This window comes from Miniopterus natalensis, chromosome 1 (genome assembly GCF_054644295.1).
Source record: "Miniopterus natalensis isolate mMinNat1 chromosome 1, mMinNat1.hap1, whole genome shotgun sequence".
NCBI lineage: Eukaryota > Metazoa > Chordata > Mammalia > Chiroptera > Miniopteridae > Miniopterus > Miniopterus natalensis.
In genome coordinates this window covers 28,037,196-28,049,255 of record NC_142081.1, presented here as the reverse complement: position 1 = coordinate 28,049,255, position 12,060 = coordinate 28,037,196, and the positions used below count along the sequence as shown (strand labels likewise).

Sequence of the window (12,060 nt, the reverse complement as noted above, 5' to 3'; positions counted from 1 at the left end):
AAATGATATGTATTGTATGTATTATTATTATATACCATTAAGGAACCTGTAGGGAATTGTGTTGGGTACTTTAAAATATAATGTCTGAGCCCGGCCGGGCATGGCTCAGCGGTTGAGCATCGACCTAGGATCCAGGCGATGGGGGATCCAGGCGATGGGGGTTCGATTCCCGGTCAGGGCACATGCCCAGGTTGTGGGCTCGATCAATGACTCTCTCATCATTGATGTTTCTATCTCTCCCTCTCCCTTCCCCTCTCTGAAATCAATGAAGATATATTTAAAATATATATATATATATATTTTATATATATATATATATATATATAGGGATTGATATATATAGAACTTTAGGGAACTTTAGGGATTGAAAGAATAGAAATAATAGAACTTTAGGGATTGATACATTCAGTGTACAGAAGACCTCCAGGTAATTCTTTCTTCAGACTTTGCCTCTAGAAAATCCTTGAAAATACCTGCAGAGTAAATGGTATAGCTCCAGGGTGTGAATGTTTGGCACTCAGAGTGTGACTGCAGTGTCATTTGTTTCCGAATCACCTGCAGTGTTTGTTAAAAACTGATCCTTGGCCTGTAGTTAAATGAATCTTAAAAACCAAATGTATATTCCATTTATATGATGCTCAAGAACAGGCAAAATAGCCCTAGCTGGTCTAGCTCAGTGGTTAGAGCATTGACCCTCGGACTGAAGGGCCCGGCTTTGATTCCGGCCAAGGGCATGTATCTTGGTTGCAGGCTCAATCCCCAGCCCCTGTTGGGGCCTGTGCGGGAGGCAACCACTCAATGTTTCTCTCTCTCTTCCTTCCACTGTCTCTGAAAAGCAATGGAAAAAATATCCTCAGATGGATAAAAAAAAAAAAAAGAACAGGCAGATTAAAGTCTGAACTGTGGTTGCCTTTAGGTCAGGGTGTTAACTGAAGGGGCAGGAGGGAAAAAGAGCTTTCTGAGGCCATGGAAATGTTCCACATCTGCATGTCCAATAAGATAGCCATTAGGCCCACGTGGCCATTAATTAAAATGAAATAAAATTTAAAATTCAGTTCCTCAGTTGTGCTAGCTACATTTCAAGTATTCAGTAACCAGTATTGTATTGTAAGTTATAAGTTATGGAACATTTCTGTTACTACAGAAATCTTGATTTGGATCATGGTAACGCTGTTATTACTTTGAAGTTCTTAGTTCTTTGATGGATTTCTTACCAGAGCCCTGAGGATTGCATTCTGTGTTAAAGTAGAGTTGCTCTCAGGATTCAAGGGAAGAGGGGGAGACATTCTGAGAGGACTGCAATTAAACCCTTGTTGGGAGATGGGACAGCCTTTCTTTTCACTTGGAAAGGGTTTCTCCACCCTTCGATTTCTACGCAGCATAAAAATTGTATGTGGTATTGTTTTTAGGTGTTAAAGTGCATTACAACTTTGAACGAAGACCTCACTATACATGGGTTCATAGTGCAGCTACCTTTAGATTCAGAGAATCCCATTAACACTGAAGCAGTGGTCAATGCCATTGCCCCTGGAAAGGATGTGGATGGGTGAGTGTGGCTTGACTTTCTACATCACGTTGCATGATTCCAACTGTAATATATTTGCTTCTAAAGAGTAAAAACACCAAACTTACCTTTATGTCCCCTTTCGTTGCGTTCACTGTTTTAGATTGACTAACATCAGTGCTGGAAAACTTGCTAGAGGTGACCTAAATGACTGTTTCATCCCTTGTACACCTAAAGGATGCTTGGAACTCATCAAAGGGACAGGTAAAAACAAAAAACAAAAGCAAAGCAACATATCTTAGAGCCTGGTCTTGACATGTGGAGGGACAGAGGAGGTATGTTGTGGGCCCTACATAAATGGACTTGATTGGCCCCAGGACATGTCTGCTAGCGGCTTCACCTAAATTCTCAATTTTCTCAACAGGCCTATGAAGTAGGTACCCTAATTGTTCAAAAGCTGAGAAAACGGGTTCAGAAAGATTTAGTAATTTGTCCAAGAGGCTGCATAGCCAAGATTCAAACTCAAAGTTATTTGAGTTCGAAGCAAAATTTTGTGTGTGTGTAAAAAAAATAACCTATATGGTAGTAAGAATTAAGATAGTATGTAAGGGTACAAAGTGAAAAGTCCCCGCCTCCCCAATGGGCAGTAGTTCTAGGACTAGACAGATGACTGGAGATGATCTATTAACAATTGGCTATATTACTTCATAACCTAGTCAGCATCTTGGTATTTTAATGTCATCACAAATACTTCAGCAGAGCTTATTTTTCACAAGGAAGTGTGTCCTGTTTAGAGGAAGCGTATCAGAAGTTTAAAGTGGAAAATGCTGGCCAATGTAAAAGAAAATTTTCTGTGGTTAGCGAGAAAAGGTCAAGCTATAAGCCCTGGGACAGCTACTGCTGTTCAGTCCCCCAACTAAATTTATATTCTACAGCATATTTAGCAGTTTGTTGCAACTTGATAAAAACGAATCCCATAAGCCACAGCAGCTGCAGGCTTCCCACTTCTCTCTCTGATAGTGAAGCTGCCGTTTCCCCTAACGTAGCTTCAAGTCCTTTGCTGAATCCTAAAATGTAGTGTAAGGTACCTTTTAAACACTTCAGACTTTGAGGGCTTTACTTCTAGATATTTATGATGCTAGCATTATATAGAAGGTTACCTTTTTTGGATAAAATTAATGGTTTGCAAGGAGCACAATTTAAGCACAAACTGCCTTGAGCAGGAGTCCACTTCAACCATGGCTAGGTAGAGGGGCTCAGGCGGAGTCTTCAGGACTTTATTTCTGCTTTTTTTTCTAGCTCATTCTCAGACTCTGCTTGGTGGCTCCAAGCAGCTCCAGCCTTGTTCCATCCTTGTGCCTAACAGTCATGAGATTGTATCTCATTGGCCAGGGGATGAAATATGGTCACTTGTCTGCTATTGGGTGCTCACCCAAACCATCTCTGTTAAGTAGAGTATGTCTCTTGTGAAAAGGACATTGGTAGAGTTCCAGAAGAATGGATGCTGAGTAGGCAAAAAGAAAGCTTTGTACCACAGTTAAAATTCCCCTTTATCACTTCCCAGCAAATAACCCTATGGTTCAAGCCCTAAGCCAAAAGAGAAAGTTAGGTGAGGGACTGCATAAATAAGCTTACCAAGGGTGGGAAGAATCACCAATATTAATCTGTTCCCCTCACTTCCCTCCCTGAATTACGTGCCCCCTATTTGTCATCACTGTTTTTCCTGTGGAGTTTAATCTGATGTCTTCCCCATATGGCTGTTTATTAGCTATATGTCAGGCTTTCTTTTTTTTTCTTTGAGTGTAGGTTTCTTCCCACTCTTCTGTGACTGGATGAAGGTATCCTGGCTTAAGCTGCTCTCAGAAACCCACAGCAGCAAGCCGGGCTAGGCATGGCTCAGCGGTTGAGCATCGACCTAGGATCCAGGAGGTCACAGTTTGATCCCCAGTCAGGGCACATGCCCGGGTTGCGGGCTCGATCCCCAGTCGGGGGCGTGCAGGAGGCAGCCGATCAGTGACTCCTTCATCATTGATGTTTCGCTCTCTCTTTCTCTTCCTCTCTCTGAAATCAATAAAGATATATTTAAAAACAAAAACAAAACCCACAACAGGAAAGATACATGTACAAGGACCAATTTGTAGCTAAAACCCTAGAGTTGAGAATATTATTTCCTAAAAAAGAGTGTCTTTAGGAAGTTTTTTTTTTTTTTTGATGCTCAGAATCTGTTTTTGTGCACTTGTTCTGAATTTTCCCACTTAGGTGACATGCGAAGGAGAGCAGCTCCCCCCTATTTGATGCACGCTGACTTTTCTTTCAGGGTTGCAGATTGCCGGAAGGCATGCTGTGGTGGTCGGGCGCAGTAAAATTGTCGGTGCCCCCATGCATGACTTGCTTCTGTGGAACCATGCCACAGTGACCACCTGCCACTCCAAGACTGCCAATCTAGACAAGGAGGTAGGGGGTCCAGAGTGGAGTGCACAATGCTGTGTGTGTGTGTGTGTGTGTGTGCGCGCGCGCGCACATGTGTGTATGCATCCATGTGTACATGTGTGGTGGGGTGTTCTCACTTAATGGGAATAACTAATGTTTAAGTGCCAGAAACTGCCATGTACTTTACTTCATTAACTTACTGAACCCCTATAACAATTCTGTGATTCTCGTCTCACTTTATAAGATGAAAAAACAAGTTCATGTGAAATCTGCGTGCCCAGGGTTACACAGATTTTGTTCTGATTACATTCTTTCTTCACCAGTCCCTCATATAGTAGGTAGGGATTAGCAGAATAAGAACTGGGATTGACGCCTGGCAGCCAGATCCCAAATTGATGACAGCAGTGGCCACAGAGATAAGGTGCTCCAGAGGGAGATGTGGACAGAGGTCCTGTGACATTTGCCGCAGCTTGTTCTTGACCCCTGCTTAGAGTCCTGAGCCCAGGAATTCTCATATGGACACATCCCTGTTGACAGTGCAGTCTCTTAAATGTGGAGAGGGAGCGGGAGAGAGGCCCAGCATCTTCTCTTGTAATCGTCCCCAAGCAACGCTCTGCGGAAGGTGGTAGTTCCCACATGCCATAGGGGAGAGAGCAGTCTCTGGGTGTCATGTCATTCAGGGACATCATTTGGTAAAATACCTTGTGAAAGTGGAGCTTTTCGGTATGTATAGAAATGGAGCATCGCATTATAAAGAACCATCAGTGAGCGGCCTGCAGAAAATAGCTAATGATAGTGAAAACTTCATATAGTGATGAAAGGAATGTCCTTTCCACTTCTAGATATTTTATGTTTCACTGTTTAATTTCTGAAGCCAGAACCCTCTTTCCTTAGGTAAATAAAGGTGACATCGTGGTGGTTGCAACTGGTCAGCCTGAAATGGTGAAAGGGGAGTGGATCAAACCTGGGGCGATAGTCATCGACTGTGGGATCAATTACGTCCCCGGTGAGTGTTGTGGAGGAGGAAGGTCGTTCTGGTGGAGGGCTGGGTGGAGGGAGATGTCTAGGTCATCAGGTGAAGCCTTAGTGAGAACCCCTTGTCCTGTTTCAGGCGTGAAGTGCTAAGCTTCAGTGTGATTGGCCTGCCCGTGGGGTGCTTGCCGTTCATAGATGGCATAGTTGCCACTGGCAGGCAGGTCAGCTTGACGGCAGAACCTGTGGTTTTAGCCTCTGAGCTGTGCAGCTCCCAAGATGACTTTGTCCAGGAGAGAGAGCAGGAGAGGGGGCAAGAGGGAGGTCTCACTATGTACAGATTACCCTTTCTTTTAACAAAGGATGGATGGATTTAAACTATAGTTTCATCTTTGCAAAGTGCTGCGAGACTTCAGTAGAGGGGCTCATTCTGCCAAGAACCCTTTAGAGGGCTTTATGAAGAAGGTGTTTGCCCTTTTTCCAGGCAGAGAGGGTAAAGCCAGGCTTACGGCCATCCGCACAGCTGTACATGGCATTCTCCCCCCTAATTCACGCCTCACTCCCCTTTTCAGTTATGATAGCACCATTCTTCCTTCCCACAGGCCTGGAACCTTTTTTGTTTCCCTCCCAATTATTCCCTCGATTGGATTTATTTTTAAATATTAGGATTTTTCCTCTCTCCTGTCCTCAGTGTCACCATTGAGTGGGACCCTCTCAGCTGGATGGACTGCTGTGAGTTTCTTCCCAGCCTGACTCCCACTCAGATCCAGCCGTGTGCCTTTGCCACATTCACCTTGACATGGGCCGTGGGCCGCTGCCTCCCATGTTACTTGTCAGACTCTTTAACCCCGTACTAGCTTCAGCTACCTCCACAGCCTCTTTTCTCACATGCTCTTCGTGAATGTCTCTTAAATTGTTGTAAAGGGACCACGCGCCCTCCGGCACATGCCTTGTTTGTTCTTTGCAGCATCTACGCCTGCATCTTTAGTGGACCAGGCTGTTCTTTCTTCATGAAGTTTTCAAACATAAAATTTGACAGGACAATACAGCGTGTACTTGTATACATACCTCCTCGTATATTCAAGAAGGAACAGGCTTTAATTGAGACTGTTTCTCTGCATCAAGCAGCACCCCAGGCCTTGGCTACACAAAACTGCATAAGCTCAGCCGTGATCCTCACTGCCAGCCACTTCCTCCCCACCTCCTCTGTCTGAAATGCCCCTTCTTCCTTCTGAACCTTGTTTGAGTTCCCCCTGCAAGGGTTGATCTCCCCTCTTGAAAATCCTCTGCCTCCCTCCCTCCCTTCCCATAGAACTTGGTGTTTCTTTTATCATATGTGTCTCGTACTTGGTGCCCTGTGCTCTCCTCCATTAGTCAGTCAGTCAGCTTCTCAGGGCAGTGGTCTCTGCGGTGCCATGTCCAGCGTTACGCCTTCTAACTGCTTGCACTCGGTATCTATTGACTTGTTGAAGGGAGTTACAGCAAGAATAATCTTTTTTCTTCCTTGCCATCTCAACTTTGAAATATAGACACTAAGCTGCCAGGAATATTAGTCACTGTCAAGCCTTCACTGTTTTTAACCTGCCTCCCACTCTCCCTACCATGCTTTTAAGACAGTAGCTCATAAGTGAGCACTTATTTTCTTGTAGTGTGATTATCTAATGGGTGATAGAGAAAGTGCTTACCTACAACTCCTCTCTTTGAGCACTTATGATATGACATTCAAGCTCATTCTGTTTAAAACGTTGCATCTTCTGTATCATATTTCTGCTTTGGGCATTTTTTTGGCCTAGATTTTAGGGAGATGAAGAAACACTTGGGTGGGGATCTCAAGTCTTGCAGATAAATATGAAACGTGCAGATGGGTCTGAAACGTTCAGGTAGGTCTGAAACATGCAGATAGTTCTGAAATGTGCAGATAGGTCTGAAATGTCGACTTAAACACGAAGCTTACCGTCCTGTTCACATTCATTCCTCACGTAGATGGTAAAATGTGAACAAAACCAATGCGCTCTCTTCCTTCCTGGTCAGCTGTGTTTTTACTGATCCTGGGCATATAGATGAACACATATCAGTAAGGCTGGATTTTATTATTGCCCCAGGAGGGCAGAATCACTGATTGGGTTAGCCCCATGGGTGGGCTAGAGAACCTAAAGATTGTTCTCTTCATTTGGAAGCACAGCTGAGCCCCTTCTTGGTTCATATTTTGATTATTTAAATCATTTGCATGGTCTACTCAGGGATAACATTATAAGTCACTTGACAAGTAAGAATGAATTAAGGTCCATACTTTTTTGTTTTTCCTCCAAAACAGGAATATTTTTTAAGTTTCAATTGCAGAGCAGAAAGAATTGGCCAGAGAAACACATCAAAGTGTTCTTCCTGCTTGGCTTACTGAAGATAATTTGAGAAGGGCTAGATTAGTCGTTAGTTTTATTAGGAGGAGTTATAAAAAGAGGGAACAGATTCCTCACCCTACCCCCATCCAGTCTCAGCTCACCCAGCGTAGTGGCTTCTGTACTGGACTCTGTTATTAGGGGTCCCCAAATTAAATGTCAAGGTGTCAAGTCTCAGCTGGATCTTTGGTTGAATTTTGTACCTATAATTCCCCAGGTAAGAGAAGTTCTCGGCCCAGGGTATTTAACCAAGATGTTTGTCAGTTACTAAAGCCATACACTTACTTAGATTGAGAAGTGGTCACTTTTTCCACTGACCACATCACACTTTCCACGAAATACTGTACATACATTAGAGGGCACTCAACCCTGATGGTGTTTGGTTAAGTAGCAAAACTGAGCTCATTTGGTTGTGCAGTAAATTGATATGTCTCCTGTGTATTGAGAACCACGGAGAAAGTGACTAACATTAATAAATAGGACCAGGTGCTGGGGTATTTGAAGCTAACTTCAGCGTTAGACTATTGAAACCTGTACAAAGGGCAAACCCTGAACAGTATTTCCTTGGCATTTTGAAAGACGTTAGTGGTAATGAGAGGAAATGTTCTGCCAGCTGCTACTTTATAATCTTCTAGAAACCTAAAACTGTCTGAGGAGTTTTTGTTTATCAGCTCTTTATAGTACGTATAGAAAATATCTTATGCAGCTAGGATGGGAAGAGAAACTCTTATATTTGCAGAATGCTTTTTCAATTTCAAGAATATGCACATTTTCTCACTTGATTCTTAGTGAGCTTGCGAAATAAGTAGTATTATCCTTCTTTGCCTCTTTGGACTTCTAATCAGTAAGTGGATGAGCTGATCCAACAGCCTAGGCCTCTTGATTCTGGCCTTTTGGCTGTACAGTAAGCCCACAATTAATTCTTAGAAACTATGCTTTTAAGTGAAACAATGTGTAATGAAACCAATTTTACCATAGACTAATTGATACAAGAGTTAGGTTCCTATGGCATATTTCTGCTCACAAAAAAAAAAAAATCACCAAACTTCTAAATAAAGACTGAAACACTTCTAATATTAAACATCAAATAAATGTGGGTTTTGCGTACATTTAAGAAAGATGAATAAAAACAAGAAAGGTCATTATTTTCCAACCAGCTTCTTTCAGTTCAGGGTCATGAGTGGCTGGAGTCTAATCCTACAGCTCAGGGCACGAGGAGGGAACCAGCCCTGGACAGGACCCCGTCCATCACAGGGCGCATCACACACCCACACTCACTCAGACCGGGACAGTTAGACACGCCAGTTCACCGAATGTGCACATCTTTGGGATGTGGGAGGAAACCAGAGAAAACCCACGCAGACATGTGGAGAATGTGCAGATTCCACACAGATAGTGGACCCAGCCAGGAATCATTTTTTTCTCTCTCATCTACATTATAACAAAATGACGTTAAATGAAATGACATTATTTGAGGACCTGCTGTACTCTGAAGCATCCTCCCTCTGTTATGGGAATTTGATCAAAAAGAGGTGGTGAAGTGGCTACGATCCTGCCAGATCCTACCTTGATCCTACCAGATCCTGCCTCGATCCTACCAGATCCTGCCTCGGAAGCTTTAGAGCTGCAGGGTCCAGCCCTGACCCCCAGCCCCTCCCTGGAGTGCACGAAGCCAAGTGGAGATGTTTTCTGTGTGAGTGAGCAGTGATGCATCACTGGGCTTTGTTCCTTGAATAGCTATTTTTTGCTGGTAGAATTGTAGTTATTCTTGTATCCTTTTAAGGGAAGTGTAATTATATTCTTTGCCTTTCGCATGCATTTAAGTAGCTGCTCATCTTTGGAATTGGATGTTAAATTGTTCCTCCATCTCATGCTTGGAGCTTATGAAATGCTGACAGTTGCTGTAGAAACGGTATCTGGCAGCTGTGACATAGTTGGAGCTTTGTGCACCCAAAAAATTCCTTTGTAGGCCTTGGCAAATTAACATTTTAAAAGGAGCTCATTATAAATTGGATAGTTGGCTTTAAGAGTAAAAAATAGTTGGTATTTTATTTGTCACCTGACAGACTACAAAAGGATTCTTCTGGTTCTGAAAAACCACTTAAGCATCTTGTGAATTTTTGCAGGTAAAATAAGTTTCTCCCTAGGAAATAGCAAACACCTGTCATCCCATAGCTTTTAGGTAAAGCAGGCACTTGAGCTAGATGGAACTACGCACCCTAAACTTTATTTAGTTTTGGAGCAGGTGGTCGTAGTTGATCACTTAATTTAGACATAAACACCAGGATTTTGATTCTGAGATTTTGCTTTGATGTTTTCCCCCCATGACCAGATGATACTAAACCTAGTGGGAGAAAAGTCGTGGGCGATGTGGCATACGGTGAGGCCAAAGAGAGAGCGGGCTTCATCACTCCTGTTCCTGGTGGCGTGGGGCCCATGACAGTGGCAATGCTAATGCAGGTGCGTTTGAATTAAGATTTCTGTAATAGTTCTAGGAAACTGATAGAATTCAAGTTATTGCTTTTCTCCCCAAGAAAAAATGTCATAAAACCCGCTCAGAAACTAAGTAGGGATATGAATCTTTTGAAGAAAAAAAGGGAATAGGAGAACAGAGAAATAGAATCAGTCATATTGGTAGAGGAAAGTAGGGGAGGCACACTTCGAATTTACTTTGGAATATAACTTCAGGAAAGGAGAAATGCAAACACCCTGACTTTGCTAAGCATGTTTTGGCTTGCTTGCCCTCTTTAACCCACACCGGCTGATATGGGGAGAGACAAGCAGCCCAGAATTGAAGCATGTTAATAGGTGGACCATAAAGCTGTTTATTTTGTGATTGAACTTGAGTGACCCGGGATTAAGAGTTGAGGTGGAGTTTAAAATAATCACCCCTGTAAGTTCCATTTATGTCATTTTGTTTAGAGCACAGTAGAGAGTGCAAAGCGTTTCCTGGAGAAATTTAAACCAGGAAAGTGGCAGATTGAGTATAACAAGCTTCACCTCAAGACACCTGTTCCAAGGTAAAAATAAAACTTCACAAGCTTAAACTTTGTGGGTTGTCGGCTTGTAGCTGTGGCTACCTGTATACCCCTTCCGAAAGCGCCATCGGTGGTTGGGGTGGGTCTTTACTAGGATGGGATTAATTCACTCCATGAATAAAGGTGGATTCACCTTTTCTATATCTCTTTTAAGTGACATTGACGTATCACGATCCTGCAAGCCAAAGCCCATCTGTAACCTGGCTCGAGAAATTGGCCTGTTCTCTGAAGAGGTGGAACTGTATGGTGAAACCAAGGCCAAAGTTCTGCTGTCGGTGCTGGACCGCCTGAAGTGGCAGCCCGACGGAAACTACGTGGTGGTGACTGGGTGTGGCTTTTATTTGTTTGCCAATCAAATCATAGTATCAATCCCGATTATTATTACCGGGGGTTGCATTTGCACTTAGCATGCACGTGCGGAGGTTCCTTTACTTTGTTTGCTTTTAGCATTTTCACAGGTATTTTTATCTAATTGAACGCTTACAGCCACCTGTGAAGTCAGAGTAGATTATAACCTTCGGAGATGAGGAAACTTGTCAGGTTACTCATCTAGTAAGTGGGAGAGTCTGGTCTTAAAACCTGGCCCTCGTGCGGAATTGCTTTTTCTTAACCCCAAATTTGTTAATTCACTAGCTTTATTAAGTGTTCATTTTTATTGCTTGGCTGAGTTACATATAAAAGCTAGTTTTTGAGACTAGATTGAGAAATCGAAATCATAGCAGTGTTTTTCTATAAAGTATATTTTTTCCTTACAGTGAGAAGAGCTAAAGCACAGCAGTGTTTCTTAATCTAAAATTGGGGGAAAGTTACAACTAAGACTCCTAAGATCCTTTTCAGGCCTTTCATCTTTCTTATTATTCAGATTAAGAGTCATTCTCTAGGATCTGTTAGGTCTGACTTAATGATTCACATCAATTTAATTCCCCTAAATGTAATTTTCCTCTTTTGCTTTCATCTTGAAGAATAACTCCAACGCCCCTGGGAGAAGGGAAGAGCACAACCACAATTGGGCTGGTGCAAGCCCTTGGCGCCCACCTCCACCAGAACGTCTTTGCCTGCGTGCGGCAGCCTTCTCAGGGCCCCACCTTTGGAATAAAAGGTATTGGTTGGACTCGGCTGTGGGTGGCCAGAGGACACCTGCCTGTCCTTCAGTCTTCCCTGGCCCCCTTGACCCATGAATGCTTATGGGGTGTTCAGCTTATTTAGACACTAGGAATGTCTTCCTCACACCCCCCCATCATGGTGCTTTCGGTGAAGGCTCTCATCGGATCACCCCAGCTCCTACTGTCATGATTTGACAATGCACAGGGATTCCTTGGATGGGTAGTATGTAGGCAGAGGTACTTTTAGATGACTAATAGTCATCTGTCACAGTAACAATAAAGGTAATCATAGCTACCAGTCACCATGCTGACTTTCTAGAGACAGACGAACCCTACAGATGTTTCCCCCTGTGGGAATAAGAAAAGCCTACCCTTGTTGAGTATGTGCTTTATGCCAGGTTTTGTGCTAAGCAGTTTTTGCATATTATTTTCTTTTCTAATATAAGACAGTGTTATCTCCATTTTGCAATAGCAGCAACTGGGACTTCAGAGGCAGCTAGGTCAAAGGCACTATTCTTATGTACCAGAGCGGGCCCCCATTCTGTTTCAAGCTCTAGAACAATACCATCAACACAGTGTTTCATCTGATTACATAAAAACATGCTATCAGTCATCAC

At 43.1% G+C, this 12,060-nt stretch overlaps 1 protein-coding gene across 1 annotated transcript in view; it reads left to right on the top strand.

The window, feature by feature from the left end:
* The window catches only part of MTHFD1 (methylenetetrahydrofolate dehydrogenase, cyclohydrolase and formyltetrahydrofolate synthetase 1), a 50,769-nt gene that overhangs the window by 16,404 nt on the left and 22,305 nt on the right, over window positions 1-12,060 (top strand). The window contains exons 5-12 of the mRNA XM_087819964.1: window positions 1,410-1,546; window positions 1,668-1,768; window positions 3,822-3,958; window positions 4,829-4,940; window positions 9,635-9,762; window positions 10,225-10,322; window positions 10,495-10,668; window positions 11,303-11,439. Of these exons, the coding sequence (XP_087676090.1) occupies window positions 1,410-1,546; window positions 1,668-1,768; window positions 3,822-3,958; window positions 4,829-4,940; window positions 9,635-9,762; window positions 10,225-10,322; window positions 10,495-10,668; window positions 11,303-11,439 (1,024 nt within the window). The remainder of the gene's footprint in view (window positions 1-1,409; window positions 1,547-1,667; window positions 1,769-3,821; window positions 3,959-4,828; window positions 4,941-9,634; window positions 9,763-10,224; window positions 10,323-10,494; window positions 10,669-11,302; window positions 11,440-12,060) is intronic.